Raw genomic sequence first — 17,318 nt, 5'->3', positions numbered from 1 at the left:
TTTCAAAGTAGCTTGCTCGTAGTTTGGACCTTTCTCACATTCTTATTCAGTTAGAAGAAGTTCGAAGTATTGAAATGTATCGCATGATAAGTATATCCATATTGAAATGCTATTTACTAGGAGGTGGGGGGTTTCTATATGTTTAAACATTAGAACCCCATTTAATGGTGAGGAATCATGGGAATCTTGCCACCCATTGAGGACATCTCCCCATGAATTTAAATAAGATGTGTGGCTAGATGCTATATGAGTAGAGTTTTTGCTTACTTGTAGGAATTTCATGATTTAATGGATAATGAGAATGACCAGCTCCCTTGGTCATCCCATTTTCAATTGAGCTGACAGAAAAATGCAGCTAAATATAAAGTTTTTCTCTGCATTCCACTTTTTCAGGGGCAAAGTGGATCTTATGAATCCTTTTCCATCACCCATTTTCACTTCTGCTACAATCCAAACATGGAATTATAATTAGATGGAGTCAGGATAGTGATCCATAATGGTCCCCCAGACAGAGAGAAATAAATGGAGGTAGTGGGGAGAGAGAAGAATATAAAAACAAAAAAAAAAAGGGTGAAAGTAATAAGAACATAATTTAATAATGAATATGAACAGGATGATAAAATGAGAGTCATTTATCCAACCCCATAAAAATGGGACAAAGCTTGAATGATGATAGTGAATATTAAGAATTTATAATCATATAACCTGGTTAAGTGATTATTCGAATCTAAATTTGATTGACACATTCTATTCAAAGCCGACCAAAGTACAAAGTCACACAGATAGATTATAGATTATGGGAGAGGGTTTGGTGTTGCCATTTTATTTACATTGTCTTGTATTCTCATGGGTTGTATTTGGTGCTACTTTTGCAAACTTATTCCTCCGTTTATCCTTCGATTAATAAGTACTCTTTCTATTGGTCGCATGTAAAATTCTTATACAATCAGTTTTCAATTCTTTATTTAGTAAGCTTACTCTCAACTTGATATGGCAAGCTAACTCAAGGGAATTAAACGTGGGACCCTTAACTTATACTAGGGTTTTTTTTTTCTGTATTATATATAACACATTATAGGGGATTCTTATCAAATCATAATCTTAAAAATCTGACGGATTCTTATCAAATTCAGATTCGTCATATTGAATGAAATTAGATAATCCATTACTCAATCTGATCCAATTCATTTGCATCCCTAAGATTCAGGGGTGGTGGGACAGTAGAGTGCATATTTGGTCCACTGCAGTCACATGAGTTTAGTCTTGTGCCTCGACATGAAACCGGATTTACTTATCCGCATCACTTTTTACATGACATTACAGCTGCACATCGCCTCCATATATTAGTCCCAATCAGGGGTGGGTTCGAGTCGAGCCGAGCCGAATAGTTGAGGCTCGAGCTTGATCTAAACACTTGAACTCGAGTAAAAAATTTATAAGCTTGAGCTCGACTGTGAGTCAAATGCTTTATAAAAGTAAAAAATAATATATAAAAAAATTATTTTTATTTGATAATTAAAAAATTAATAATTCTAATAATTAGTTTATATATATATATATACAAATATTTTATGTATTTATGTATACAAATATTATCGACTGTGAGTCAAGCTCGATTAGGCTCGCGAGGTCCCATGATGCACCAGCTAGGCATCCTTCTACCATAGCGTATCTTCAAAGGTATGCTTTCTCCCCCCCCTGCCTGCTTTAATAAAGATGGTGTTTGATGCTCTTCAAGGCAATATTGATGAGAGTCAACTCTTCTTCTAATTATATGTTTTACAGGGTTGTAAGTTGGGTTGAGATTAGGTTGGGAGTTTGTTAAATTTTCAAAGAATTGGAAATAGGGGTGTGACAAGAAAAACCAAATCGAACAAAAAAATCAATTAAAATCAAAATGAAAATTTGGTTTTGGTTAATTGAACCAGTCGATTTAGTATTTTAAAAAATCGAAGGTACTGGTTCAGTTTCGGTTAATTAATATAAAAAGTTGACGGTTAATCGAACTAATCGATATACATATATTTCTATATATTTATGTATATTATATATATTATATATTTAATATATTATAAATTAATAAATATGTAATATATATATATATATATAAATATATTTATAATATATGATATATTATTTATGATTTAAAATAATATTATATATATATTTATAATTTTTATTATATATTTATATATTGTAAATATAAAAAAACTAAAAAACCGATAAACCAAACCCAATTAATCAAACTTATCAACCGATTATCAACCAAAAACCAGTAACCCCAGTTCGGTTTAAAAGATAGACCAACCAAACCGAACCGTAAATACCCCTTGGAAGTAAATTCTGTTTCTAAGGAATCATATTTGAAGAATGATATTCAGACAAAAAATGATTCTAAAGTTTAATTTTTTAACTCCAAAGAATCATTTCTTATAATAGATGAGAAGGATTATCATAAATCCAAATTAAAAGATAATTCTCTAATTCCTAACATCACAAATTAATTAAAATTTATTCTCCAAAAACATACGAAGCAGAAGCTGTCCTAAAATTTTGACGATCACTACACCTCCTCCAAGCTCGCTCATTCAACAACTACTAACCCCAATACAATAGACAAAGAACTGCGATTCGGTGGAACTTTTTATATGTTGTACACAATGCTACTACACCAATCCCACTGGATCAATTTGTTTATAGGTCAAAATCACAACACGTGGAACGTTATTTGACCTCCAAATGGTAATATATGTCCTACGTGTACCAGAAGAGAAACAAACTTCATTACTTCAACGATGGGTCTATTTAGTAAAAAGCGGGAGTCAATCAAAGGGTAAGAAACGTCATTTTCAGACTCAGTTGGGTGGACGAGACGAGGACCTCGTGGTATACACCTAAAAGACGAAGGACATGATCGTCATTTGGAGTAAAAAGACAGAAATACCTTATTTCCCGAAATGCCCTTACGGTGCCAGCTTTCCTGGCAGAGAATTAGATAATTGTCATTTTTCCCTGGGCATAGGCGACTGGTCCCTGGTCCCCCACTTGATTTTTTTTTTCTTTTCCTTTTCATGGATGTCCCTCTATTCTTCCAGAGGAAAAGTCTTGTCTCCAGTCTCGAAAAAAGAAAGGAAGAAAGGAATCCGTTTGGGATTTTTATTATTAACGCATTTTTGCAGTTCAGGGTGAGTTATTTTAATGCCTTTTTGCTATAGAAGCAAAACTAGACCCCAGACCTCCACATGGTCTAGCTGGACAAGTTGATTACTGGTTCTTTAATGCTTTTCTTTAGTTAGATTATCTTGTTGGGGACGTGGATATACTGTTTGGTAAAAGATTCTCCAAGTTGGGGTTCTAGAAATCAAGGAGTATGTTTCTCAAGATCCCACCGGGCTACCGGCTGTTTAAGGTTGTTTCTCAGAGCTGCCATTGAATAGTCTTGTTGAGTTTTTCAAGCTTCCTTCTGTCTTTTTGACAGATGGGTTTCGCACTTCATGGCATGTTCAAACGTTACATGATGGTTCCGAAACCAACAAGCAATTTTGGAGTCAGAAAGTGGGGATTTTCTTCTGTTTTGTTTTTTTCTTTGATGGGTTTAGGAAGTTTAGGTTGTTTGTACTCTACGTGGGGTTGAATTTTAGAATCTTGGGAGCGGGTTTAGAGCACTAAGTTTTTTTATTTTGTGTCAGAATTTTCTGTGTTTTCATTTATTGTTTTGTTTTTTTTTGGGTTTTTGTGGTGGTTTGAAGTTGGAGGGGACGAGGGGTTGACTTGAAGCGGTTGTTTGATATTGATTAGTTTTTTTTTTTTTTTTTTTTTCGGAAGAGGAACTAGTATTGGTGGTTTTTAAGTTGGTTTTGCTCCTTTCCCTCTGTTATGGTGGTTTTGAGAGCTGTGCTGTAGAGGGTCTGTTCAACGAAGGAGCTAATTTGGTGGTTTTGCTGGGAGTATTAGAAGGTGGTTCTCGGTCTCTTGGGGGTGGTTTCGCGCAACAACTTTCTGGGTTCTTGCTGAATATGTTCGTAGGTTAGGGTGGTTCTGGTGCGGTGTTTGCAAAGTGGAGTTGCTGCATTTGCGGTTTCTGTAATGGAAATATCACGATGTTGTTTTAACTTCTGTGGAGGAGGAGGAAAGAGCATTTTGATTGTTTACGGAGTTTTAGGGACTGAATTCGAAGCTTCTGCTTGATACTTTTGGAAATTTGGGTGGTTTTAGGTCGACTGATCTTAAGTTTTGTCTCTGCTGATTTTTTCCGCTCTCTTTCTGTAATTCTTTGGAGCAGTTTGGGGTGGTTGAGTTTTCTTTCGGCTACAAATTGTAAAAATGCACTTGAGTGGATTGTCAGGGTGTGGTTAAAGAATCGGTCTCAGGATGAGTTTAAGCTTTTCTGGGTGAATCTGGACAGGACTTCGTGCACTCTGCCCTGAACCGAGGGTGAATTTTAGGTGTTTCATGCTTTGGGTGTGATTGTATGCTTCATTATCTTAAAATTAGAGGGGTTGTTTAAAGCCGATTCTTAAGAGTCGAGGTTTTAGTTTGACCTGTAATTGCTTGAAATTGCTTCGGTTCGAACTCAGAGCACTTCTTTTACTTCAGATTTCTTCCTATTTTCCGTCTGAAATGGCCTGTATGAAGCTGGGATCCAAAACTGATGCATTCCAACGGCAAGGACAAGCCTGGTATGTTCCCTTTGCATCTGAGTGCTTTATGTGTTTTGTTTTGTCTGTGGTTTTAACTTGCTATTTTTCGTCTCAGCTAGGGGATTGGGTCTGTTTAGAGGGGGTGGGATTGGGGTAAGAGGTTAACAGTAATAATTGAATTTACTGTAGTTGGTTTTGGATTTTAATACTGAAGAACTGAAACGTGTTTTTTGTTTTTAGTTTATATTTATTTTCTAAATCTGCTTGATGGTATCCATCTCTGTTATGCAATGTTAGTGAGTTTTATTCCTAAAATATTTATCGAGGTTACCAAGAAACAAAAGTATTTGTTGAGGTGCATCATGTGCATTTCCACCCACTCCATTGTTTGGTTGAAAATGTACAGCCTGATGGCGGTGTACCAATGCTTCCTTTGTTTTGGTAAACATATACTGTGAACTGAATTTGGAATTTTCCATGGTAGATTGCTAACAGTCTTATTTTTTATTAGAGAGATGGTATTTCTAAATGCCATCTGGTGCAAATTCTAGTTGAGTGTCACATTTTGAACACTGAATGATAGATAGAATATTAACCATCAGCAATAAATGTATAATATGCACTTTGGACCATTCAGACATATCTACTTATTTCAATGGTTAGGTTGATCAAACTGGTTTCCAGTTAGTGATGCCAAACTTCAATACTAGAACGCAAGAAACTCTTTTGACAGATTGAGCTAGTTTAACTTATGGCATGACATTTTTAAGGTCAATCTAGCATCTGAATTTTCATCATTTAACTGGATATTCCATGAGGACATTATTGTGTCTTAGTATAAAAAATATAGCTCTTTGTAACCAGTATACAAGTGACGCTTTAACCTGATCTGCATGCATGAACAGTGATTTATTTATATTCTATTGAGAAAAAGGGCAGCCCAGTGTACGAGGCTCCCACAATTGCAGGGTCTGGGGAGAAACACCATGAAATAAAGTTACAGACAAAAAAATAAAAAAGAACATTCCAATTTATTTGGTTCAATTTATTTAATTTTGGAGGGCAAAATGGTTTAGTCCTGTGTGCTGGCACGCTAATGGTTTAGCCAGGTTCCTAAAAGATGTCCACACTGTAGCGTCTGTGGAAGAATTCTCACATGGGAAGGAGTTGCTAGAACTATAGTCAGTAGGAAGCTGAATTATTTTGGGTGAAATAGTTCAACTGTGGCAGCAATTCAAGTTGAAAAATTCAGTCAAAAAATAGGGAGTTAAGCAACACTAAAAAACAGTGAAAAATATGAATATGAAATGATACAAATTAAAAGAATAGAACAAGCAGAAAGATAGAACATAAAAAATGGGGGAGGGGGCTTCAATAGAAGCAGTCCTTTTGTCTCTTTGGTAGACTGACATCCATTTACTCCAAACTAATTAGTTAGGTTTGTATATGTTTCTGTGTATATATACATAAATACATGCATATAGGAGCCATTTGCTTGGTATAATAGTGAAATCTTGGGCTATCAAGTGAGAATGTGGGTTCAAGTCTGAAAGTGGACACTTTATGCAGAAAAGAAAATGCCAAAGGTTAGGATCACATCCAGTGCACCCCTCCCAAGACCCCAGATAGCTGGGACCAACATTGGTTAATGGCTTTTATACATATATACATGCATATTTTATAAATAGTCATATATTATAGAGTAAAAAGGTTATATTAGTAATATTAGTACCTTAACTTATATGACTTGATGTAAACCATATTACATTTACCTATGATAATATGTTGTTGCTGATGGTGTATAATGCAACTAAAATTATAAGTTAACAACCACTCTGTAAAATTATAAGAAAGCAATTAAAAGATAAGAAGAATGAACAGAAAATGATGACCTGTTGAAACAATAGGCAGGACACTCATTGAAAAAATTAAGGGAGGGATTGTTAGGGATGAGGGTGGTAGGACTCTTCTGAGTTTTTCTAAGTCTATGGGAGTTGGCAATTCTTTGAGAGCTGAGATGATGGAAATAATTCAAGGTCTAAAACTAATAGAACTGCAGAATTGGAGAAATATGACTACTTAAGGAGATTCCAAGTTGTTATTTATTGGTTGGTGTCAGAGGAGTCCCCTTGGCTGTTTCTGTCCAGGGTTAAACTGCTAGTTTAAGTGGATTCCCTGGTCTGCTAATGTCTTAGCAGACTGCCTAGCAAAATCTTGAGTATCAAGGCAAGGATGCCTATGGGGAATTCTTGGACCTGGGAATGGCTTCTATTGTATTGTACTCTTCTTTGTATGTACTACGTATGAACTTGTAAGATATGTGTGCATGCATGTATGAACTTGCAATATATGGATCTAATTGCTTTGGTTACACCAGATATGGTCATGGTTGTAGAACACACCTCCTTATTCCTGATGGTGGCAATACTGAATAATGCTCTTCATGTGCATGTGTCTGTAGGTTCTGTACAACTGGACTTCCTAGTGATGTTGTTGTTGAAGTTGGAGATATGACCTTCCATCTCCACAAGGTAAACTTCACTAAATTAAAATGGCCTATAATGTTAGAAAGATAACTTTTATTGCTATTTTCTTATTTTACTAATGTATTTATTTTATTACCTACTTTAAACGTTTATGCATGTTGTGCTGCAGAGGGTGAAACTTATAGATCAACGTCTATCCATTGAGGGGAGTAGTTGAGAGATTCATTTGTGATGCAAAACATCACAATTTGTACTAGTAGCAAAATCCACAATGTAGGTGTCCCAAGATTTGGGATGAGGGTGATAATGCAACTGGTTGATTATATGTTGGATGGACCAATATCTTAGGCTGTATGGGGAGGTCTTGTGTCATGTACCATTGAATAAGTGGACTAGTGCCATCATGCTGGACCAAGCTTTTGATTACTGCCCTTCTCCCTTGTGTCATGTGACTAAAGACATGGTATGAAGCATGGGTTTTCATGCTTTACTATAAAATGAAATACTATCTTCAAGAACTTATCATCAAGGTGGTAGAACATGTATCACCAGACCTACTTATGGAAATATAGATGGTAGCGTATGAAACTTAATTTATATTTCAATTTTTGGAAGAGAGATTAAAAGTTTTCTCATTGTATAGACTTATATCTTGGTACCTACATTTTACATTAGATTATGGTCATTAGTCTGGATAATCTAACTAATTGACCACATATATTGCAGTCCCTAGGCCCGCGATAAGAACGTGGCAGTATCCTAAACATCAATTAATTTTAGAAAAAGGAGCGCAGAATAACTAAATAAGGTGGTGACCCTTGAAATGCCTATTAGTTAGGTTATGTTTCCAATTTGTTTAATGCGTAAGTTGAAATTCTCAAGGTGTGCTTGGCAATTGTATTGTTGATATCCTTGCATAGCTGAACAGCCAAGCTAGTACAAAATGCATCATGCTTTTTCTTCTTGTGGTGGTGGTCAGACTACTTTTTCCTTTTTTTGCCTTTTCAGTGTTGTACTTCTTGTCTTTGTCTTATGATTAGGGATTTCCCCCTTCATAAAAATGGCATCTTCCCAAATTACTTCCCTAAATATTTGTTTTTTTAAGCACTAATTCAAAATTTAAATTATGAGTTTCACCTAGAATTTTTAATGGCATTGGCAGTGGAAAGTGGGAACAGAGGGGTACTTTGTACAACATGTGAATATGAGTAATCAGATTCAGCTTGGTTGTCTGTATACACGTTTAAGTGGTACATATCTTCAGTTGAAAGCGTATCTAAACCTTATGTCAGCCCACCGGAGCAGTAAGTACCCAGAAACATACAAACATGTGTTTCAACCTGCGGTTAAATCTGTTAGTACTGATTGACCTGTCACCTGGCCAGAAATGTAGGTCCATTTCATCCAAACTGATTGCCTGAAAAAAAAAAAAAAAACTGTTGACCTGATTGACAACCCAGTGACCTGTCCAGTTGACCTGCATAACTGTTTGACCTGGTTGTTGGGTCATCGGTAAAATATTAGTTCTCTATCTCTTTTTTTCGTATTTTATCATTAATAAAGATAGTTATTTGCCACGCTTCTTTTTGTTCAATATAATAAATTTATTTTCTTAGAGATATGCTCAATTTTTATAATTTTTTTGTAATTTTTCCATTTTCTATTATTTATATGTTTATTATTTAATTATGGTGTCATGGTTGACCCATTGATTCATTAATATTTGAACTCTAATTGAATCTTATCCCATATTTAGATTGGGCGGAGATTGAATTGGGATGTTAAATACCATTACATTAAACTTACAATGATCAAAATGTTCTCTTATTAATAAAACAAGGCCATTACTCACTGTTGGTTCCAGTTATCTGGGATTTTGGGAGGAGTGGTCTGGATACAACCTAACATTTGGAAACCTTTTGCGCAAAATGGCTGCTCATGTCAGTCCAAGATTTTACCATTACACCAAGCAATAGCCCCTATTAATATAAACCAAAACGAATATTGCATACTATGAACAAAATGAAAGGAAAGAACTTTTTGAGACTTGAACCCATGACTCTTTAGTAGACAACCGACTTTACTAATAAATACATATTAATTATATGCAGATAAATCTAACTATTTAAATATTCTTTAACGAAATTGAACCATATCATATTGGATTGTGTATCTATATTTGATCCAATTTTCCTTAATTGGATTGGATTTGAATTCAGATTTGGACAAAGGGGTGCATTTGCATCCCTATCTATGGAAAACCATAATTCTAGTGGATAAAACTACTTTAACTAGTTAAACTATTATGTTTTATAGTTTTCTCCAAGTTTTTGGGAGAACTATTTATAATAGTGGATTGCTGATAAAAAGAAAACTATTATTGTAGTGATCAGACTATTTCTAACTAGTTCTGTAATTGTCTTTAACACTTTCAATATTCCTTTCCTGCAGTTCCCATTGCTTTCTCGGAGTGGTGTTCTGGAAAGATTGATTGCGAAAAAATCAGAAGAAGGAGAGGAGGGTTGTGTCATAAATCTGCCTGACATCCCTGGTGGGACCAAAACATTTGAACTTGTTGCCAAGTTCTGCTATGGGGTAAAACTTGAACTCACTGCTTCAAACATTGTGTACCTCCGATGTGCTGCTGAGCGTCTTGAGATGACTGAGGAATATGGGGAGGGAAATCTTATTGCACAGGCTGAGGTCTTTCTCAATCAAGTTGTCCTTCATAACTGGAAAGACTCTCTGAAGGCCCTCCAAACCTGTGAGGATGTCCTCCCCCAGGCTGAAGACCTTCACATTGTTAAGAGGTGCATCGAGTCATTGGCTGTAAAGGCTTGCACAGACCCTAATCTGTTTGGTTGGCCTATGATGGAGCATGGTGGACCCATGCAGAGCCCTGGTGGAACTGTCTTATGGAATGGAATTAGCACAGGAGCCAGGCCAAGGAACTCAAGTTCAGATTGGTGGTATGAGGATGTATCAACTTTAAGTCTGCCCCTCTATAAGAGGCTCATCTCAGTTATGGAATCTCGAGGCATCAGACAGGAGACTATTGCTGGATCCCTCACTTTATATGGAAATAGGTACCTGCCAGGGCTGAACAGGCGTCAGGGTGTTAGTGAGTCTAGTACCCGTCTTGCACCTGTACCTTTGGAGTCCCCACCATCTGAAGAAGACCAGAAGGTTCTACTTGAAGAAATTGATCGATTACTGCCAATGCAGAAGGGGCTAACCTCGACCAAGTTCCTTTTTGGCCTACTTCGTACTGCTCTGATCCTTCGGGCAAGCCCATCTTGCATATCAAACTTGGAGAAGAGGATTGGTATGCAATTGGATCAAGCTACCTTAGAAGACCTCTTGATGCCCAACTTCTCTTATTCCATGGAAACACTCTACAATGTTGATTGTGTACACCGCATTCTAGAGAACTTCTTGGCCATGGATCAGGCAACAGGTGGAGCCTCCCCATGCTCAGATGAAGGCCAGATGATAGGCTCACCTTCTCTGACACCAATAACCATGGTGGCCAAGCTGATTGATGGATACCTTGCAGAGGTCGCCCCTGATATTAATTTAAAGCCCCCAAAATTTCAGTCACTTGCTGCTGCAGTCCCTGAGTATGCAAGGCCATTGGATGATGGGCTTTATCGTGCAATTGACATATATCTGAAGGTACTGCTACAGATCTGTCTTGTCATACGTAGTGGTTCTTGTATTGACCTGGATCTTTTATGTGGAGCCTATAAGTTGTAACACTTCCTTTACTCTGGCTTCAGTACATGGATGGAGCCCAAAATAGTGCTGCACATATCCTGGTTCTACCTAATCTTAGGAGTATGTATATAATAGATACAATGCATTGATCAATAAAAAAAAATAGATACATTGCAGTTACTTTAGATACTGAATGATCTTCTGAGTTCTAGTGGTGGGGTAACTGTACCACTGCTTCGTGCTGCAGGAAACATGTATATAACTATGTTTGTTTTTCTTTCAGACTGTTAAAGGAGTGGCACTAGTTGAGGTGCCAACTACCCTTAATCACAAGTAATCAAAAAAAAAAAAACTACCCTTAATCACATGGATTACATGTGGGACTGAAAGAAATAGCATAATAAACCAGAACTTGTCCTACTGTCTGTTATAGAATGTGGAATGACTTTTCAAATGCATCATCATCAAGGCTTGTCATGAATTATCAATTCAGAATTTAAATCAATTACTTTAAACCTGGTTAAGTTGAATCTTAGTGGAATCCTGAAATGAGTTTGTTTCCTTGTTCTTTTTTATAATCATGAACCTACAGGCACACCCATGGCTCACAGATTCTGAAAGGGAACAGCTCTGCAGGCTAATGGACTGCCAGAAGCTTTCCTTGGAAGCTTGCACCCATGCTGCACAGAATGAGAGGCTACCCCTAAGAGTTGTGGTCCAAGTTCTCTTTTTTGAGCAGCTCCAGCTGAGGACTTCGATTGCAGGCTGCTTTCTTGTCTCTGACAACCTTGATGGATCAAGACAGTTGAGGAGTGGGTTTGCAGGGTCAAATGAAGGCGGCTGGACCACAGCTGTGAGGGAGAACCAGGTGTTGAAGGTTGGAATGGATAACATGAGGATGCGGGTATCTGAACTCGAGAAGGAGTGTTCAAGCATGAGGCAGGAGATTGAGAAACTTGGTCGGGGGAAGAATTCTAGCACGTGGGGCAACATGTCAAAGAAATTTGGGTTGAAGATCAAGTCACAGATGTGCAGTGCTCAAGAGGGGTCCGTCAGCAACCAGAGCAAAGGTGGAAATAACAAGGTAGAGAAGGTGAAGGACAGGCATGGTAAACATAATAAAAAGTTGTCTGTAGAGTAACTTATTGTCTATTTTGTTTTCCACTTTTTTGCCTTCTTTTTTTTTTTTTGGGGGGGGGGGGTGGTCATTCAGTTCATTTCATTGTTTGTACCTTTGATTTAGTTCCAAACTGTGAATTTCCATCTCTTTCTTTGGGTCATTCTTGTGTGATTTGAATTCCTTGTTTCTTTTGTTTCTCTTTCGACCTTGTAAAGGAGATGGAAATAGAAAGTCCTGTAACTTAAAAGTTTCTTGAAGATGTAACCAATTCTGTGTGTGTGCTATGAGAATAGATGTAGATGACCCACCTGTTTCTTCTGTGTGAACTAATCTTGTGAACCATGGTCCTTTAGCAAAAGCACCCAGGTAATGAATGCATTGTGTTGCTGTGCTGAGCCTGCAGGGGCTGATGATACGTATCCGTTAGTCTGCAACTGCTTGTCCAGTCCTTGAGGATCGTTTACTTGTCAACTGTTGTAGTGGATTTCTTGAACCAGAAATCCTTCAATCAAAATCTTGTACCTATTTTAAGGGAGGAAATGCTCTTTTTGACGGTGGATAATAAAGCCACGTCTCATGTTTTAGAAAATTTGTTTATACAGGTGGTGGGGGTTTAATTTTCATAGTTCACCATGAAAAAGAGGATTTTCCTCCTGAACTCAGAATCTTGGGCAGGAAATCTAAAATCCAGAGTACAATCATGTGTATGGGTATCTCAACTGTAGCGTTGTTGGCAACAAGGTTGTCTTGTTTGCTAAGGGTATCAAGTTGCCATCAATGATGGGCTCAGACAGTAAGGCATCATTCACTTGTACTGGAGTCTGGACTATTACTACTCAGAATTCACAAGGCCAATCGGTGGCAAAGGAGCTAAAATTCAGTGAAAGGTTTCTTTCAGCGTGGCAGATTTGAAAGGACAGGAATCCTAAATAGATACATAATCCAAGCTCTACGCTGTTAAAAGCGTACTTGGTAAATGCCGCCGCAGTTCTCTTGATTGATTCTGCATGACTGACTGCAGTACCAAACATCCCAACACAGAATGAGAACTCTTTTGAGTCATCACTTGTCATACAGAAATCACCCAAGAAAGGTCTGTTTGAGTCCGTAATTGGGTTTTGGACCTTGGGTTTCACTCCTGACTCTCTTCCGCTGAAACAAATGACCCTCCCTCCCAACTCAAAGTGGCTCAGCAAATAGATTAGAGAAAGAGACATTTTACCTAGCACTAGCAGAGAGAGATGGGTTATGGCACAGGGATTATCTTGAGTAAGAACTGGGCCCACAGACTGCATATATGTGGTTTAGTCTGATAATAAGGTCCCACCGTTTTATTGAATAAGAGTGCTTTCTTTTTTTACTTTGTAAAATTATTTATATCTAATAAAATTTGAATGAAACCTTATATCTAAGTATCTAACATGTATGAGAACTATATTCTACTGCCCAAGTTCTCCCGACCCCGGCTGGTCTCTTTCACATTTTCATTTCTTCTTTCGTTCAGGCTGTACCCAGTCATTAGACCTCTATCTTGACCTCATGGTTCTGCCTTCTAATAGTCTCGGGTTAAGTGAATCTCTCTTGAGCCGACCCTATTGGGTTGGGTTCAGGTCAGCCTTGATCATGTCGGGTTTGGGTAAAGTGAACCTGACCCAAGTTTGGATTTGGTTCAGGTATTTGACGCATGTAGCAAGCTTTTGGGAAATGGCAGTGGAATACCCAACCAATCAACAATTTGTGCTTCTAAGGATATTGAAGAAGGCTGCCCAATGTCCGTGATTTTTTAAAGCCAAGATGAAATTTCAAATGGACAGATTTTCCTTGTTTACCATCAGGCATTGCCTTCCTGGCCTCCTTATCCTCCACTGTTAGTCACTAATTCCATTGTTAGGTTGAGTCACCCTTGACTCTACAAAAGGGTCAGGATTAGGGGCAGCGATCAAAATCTAGTATGTTTGATATTCTATTATCATGGGATTTATTCTTCTTCTGATAAGTTGTAATTATATTTGAATTTATTTTAGTTCATTATTATTTGTTTTGAAATTCTTTTAGTTCCACCTAATTGCCCATTAAACCAAATAATCCCCTTATCTTATTCCTAAAATCTCTCTTTCTCTCTCACACACATTTCCAATCAACTAAGGTGGTGTGGATTGGCCATGATATATTCAGTTTCAATCCATACCACCTCTATGCCATGCATTCGGTTGGCTGTAGTGTGGATTGATCCACACTATCTCGTGGATTGGTCCACACCACAATTCATTTTCTCATCCGCGGGTTTATCTCGTGGAAGCATCTATGCCACACCGTTTTGCATATGGAATAACGATCCCACACTTCGCATGGATGTTTAACCCTAGTATTAGACCTCTTTTCTTTTTACCATTGCAACACTTCTTTGTGAGCTCGCCATTGTTATTCTTCTCTAGGGGTGAGCGAAAAAAAATCAAAAAATCGAACCGAAAATTCAGTTAACTAAACCGATTGGTTTGGTGTTTTTAAAAAACCGAAGGTACCAGTTCGGTTTCGGTTAACCAATATAGAAAATCGGCAGTTAACCAAACCGATCGATATACATATATTTCTATATATTTTATATATATTATAAATTAATAAATATGCATTATATATAATATGATATATTATTTATTAATTAAAATATAATATTTTATATATACTTATAATATTTTATTATATATTTATATATATTTTTATAATATATTATAAAAATTAAAAAACCAAAAAACCGATGAACCGAATCCATCTCACACTAGTTCTCTCTCTTTTTTTTCGGTGTGACTGCATTTTATGCTCCATCTCACACTAGTTCTCTCTCTCTCTTTTTTTTTTTTTTTTGGATATCATCACCATTGTCAACCCAATCCATGAACTCATTATCGTGATCTCAACATGTCTAGCAAAACAAGTTCTAGAATAATCAAATAGGGGTTGCAATGAGATGCCTTCTATAGTCGAAAATTTCAGCTGGTCTTGCTTGCATCCTTTCCTGTCTATTCTACCTAGGCACATGATTCATGATAGTTTGAAATTCTTCAAAAACTAGTCTCTAGGGAACAAAAATTTCAAAGGGAAAGGTTAAAAAGTTATGATCGAAGCATGCAAAAAAAAAAAAAAAAATTATCAAATCCCTTAATCCCCCCCCCCCCCCCCCACACTTAAAGTATACATTGTTCTCAATGTATAGGAATATGCGTAAAAAGAGAGAAAGATTTAAGGGTACTTCGCTGAAATACGATTAAAGAACACACACTCATAAATAACAAACAAAAAACAATAACTAAACAAAACAAACAAAAACTGAACTCGATGGGTTGCCTCCCACAAGCGCTCCTTTTAAGTCGTGAGCTTGACTTTCACATTTTTTTTCATGGCGGTTTCAAGGAGAGAATGGACCTATGGTGGATGGGTTGCTCTCCTTCAATATAATGCTTTAAACGCTGCCCATTTACCTTGAATGTATTTCCCTTACCATTATGTAGTTCAATCGCTCCATGAGGGAATACCTTAGCCACTACAAAGGGTCCACTCCACCTGGTTTTTCACTTCCGATGTTTCCCCCTCTCATCCTTCATGGGTGGGTTTAAACCTGGAATAGGGGCCTGGACAATAGATGGGAGGAGTTTTGTGTGAGATGGAGTTAAACTAATAAAAAATGCATTATGAGTTGTAATTTCAAAAGAGTCTAGCTCAGAAGTCAAATTTCGCAGTTCTGATTTCAGTACAAACTTCTACTCTGCTTGTTGCAATTGATTAGGACTATTGTTAAGTGCAACTTTCAACGTGTCTTTTGATTTAGATGTATCTACTTCATCAATGCAATCAATTGCATATATTTCATATTCAATTGTGTTGGGACATTTCATGGTTTTAAATACATTAAACACCATTTCTTCACCATTGATTCTAAAAGTAGACCTTCTTTCACATCAATTAAAGTATTATCCATAGCAAGAAAGGGTCTCCCTAGAATCAACAACACTGTCATATTTTCCTCCATATCCAACACAATGAAATCAACAGGAATGATGAAATTACCCACTTTGACTAAAACATCTTCTAATATTCCCCTAGGATATTTAATGCTTTGATCAGCTAGTTGCAGGGTAATAGTTGTAGATGTTAGTTCATGCAGTCCAAGTTTTTCAAAAATAGAATGAGGCATTAAATTTATACTAGCACCTAAATCGTATAAAGTTTTTTCAAATTCAGTATTCCCTATGGTGCAAGGTTTAGAAAAACTCCCTGGATCCTTAAGCTTTTGGGGCAATTTCTTTTGAAGAATGGCTGAGCACTCTTCGTTTAACTTCACCATCTCATAGTCCTCCCATTTCCTTTTGTTCGCATCACCTCCTTCAAGAATTTGGCATATTTTGGCATCTGTGACAATACATCAAGAAGGGGAAGGTTAATATGTATTTTTCTAAATACTTCTAAAAACTTCTCAAATTGTTTGTCCAATTTAGCTTTCAAAGTTCTTCCAAGGTAAGGGATAGGGAGTTTAATAGCATCTAAATTCAGTTTAGGTGTACCCCCTTCAGTCTCCTTTAGTAAATCGGTCGTTTCAGCTTCCTTGTCATCTTTTTGGGTCTTGCCAACTGTCTTTCCACTTCTTAAAGCTATGACGTTTACCTGCTCTCTGGGATTCTTCTTCGTGTTGCTGGGTAGCCGTCCCTCTTTTCTTTCTGACAACAGATTTACAATCTGCCCCATTTGAACTTCTAAGTTCTTGATCGATGCTTCCTGTTCTTGGAATTTTGCTTCAATAGCATTGATGAACTTAGAAATCATCTCTTCCAAATTACTCTTTTTTTTTTCTTGTGGGGGCAGCTGTTGTTGGAATCCCATGGGTGCCTTTTGCTGATTGTCGCTCCATGAAAAGTTTGGATGATTCCTCCACCCTAGGTTGTATGTGTTTGAGTAGGGATTGAAATTCAACCTGCCAGCATGAGAGATAAAATTAGCATTCTCATGTGAAGTAAAAGGACTACTTAATGGACAATTAGAATTAGTATGACCTATTTGACCACAAAAATCACATGGGATGCTAGAAGATGTATTAATTGCTGCAATATTAAAAGTATCAACTTTTTTTTTGTTCAGATTAGTGAGTTGAGCAGATATGGCAGCAAGGGAATTGATGTAGTGTACTCCCCTCTGATTGGTTCGGTTATTTCTCCACTGGTAGCTGTTCGACACCATCTTCTCCACTAGGTCATAGGCTTCCTTTGGAGTTTTTCTCATGATTGTGCCACCTGCGGCTGCATCAATAATAGATCGATTAGAGGGGTAATACCATTATAAAAGGTCTGAATTTGATGCCAAGTTGGT

General features: G+C 37.1%; 1 protein-coding gene across 4 annotated transcripts; it reads left to right on the top strand.

Moving 5' to 3' along the window:
• Window positions 1-3,294: 3,294 nt before the first annotated feature.
• Window positions 3,295-12,247, top strand: LOC148865522 (BTB/POZ domain-containing protein At1g30440-like). Of its 4 annotated transcripts, none has more exons than XM_088981066.1 (5): window positions 3,774-4,679; window positions 7,102-7,171; window positions 8,289-8,430; window positions 9,578-10,801; window positions 11,436-12,247. In XM_088981066.1, the coding sequence occupies exons 4-5, from the start codon at window positions 9,785-9,787 to the stop codon at window positions 11,982-11,984; spliced, it is 1,566 nt and encodes a 521-aa protein (XP_088837192.1). In that variant the 5' UTR covers window positions 3,774-4,679; window positions 7,102-7,171; window positions 8,289-8,430; window positions 9,578-9,784; the 3' UTR covers window positions 11,985-12,247. The 4 variants fall into 4 exon arrangements, with proteins under 4 accessions (XP_088837191.1, XP_088837192.1, XP_088837193.1 ...); XM_088981067.1 differs by lacking the exon at window positions 8,289-8,430 and adding an exon at window positions 7,853-7,934 and having other exon boundaries at window positions 3,801-4,679; XM_088981065.1 differs by lacking the exon at window positions 8,289-8,430 and having other exon boundaries at window positions 3,295-4,679.
• The last annotated feature ends 5,071 nt before the right edge of the window (window positions 12,248-17,318 follow it).

Source organism: Nelumbo lutea, chromosome 3, assembly GCF_056320005.1.
Source record: "Nelumbo lutea isolate HS-2025 chromosome 3, American lotus-T2T, whole genome shotgun sequence".
Lineage (NCBI taxonomy): Eukaryota > Viridiplantae > Streptophyta > Magnoliopsida > Proteales > Nelumbonaceae > Nelumbo > Nelumbo lutea.
The sequence above is the reverse complement of the archived record's forward strand: the minus strand, read 5'-3'. Positions and strand labels throughout refer to the sequence as shown.

Coding starts and splice junctions, on each gene's coding strand:
- LOC148865522 (XM_088981068.1), top strand. CDS start 7,458: ATGGACCAATATCTTAGGCTGTATGGGGAGGTCTTGTGTCATGTACCA. Junction 7,590..9,577: donor GTCATGTGACTAAAGACATG/GTATGAAGCATG, acceptor CCTTTCCTGCAG/TTCCCATTGCTTTCTCGGAG. Junction 10,802..11,435: donor CAATTGACATATATCTGAAG/GTACTGCTACAG, acceptor ATGAACCTACAG/GCACACCCATGGCTCACAGA.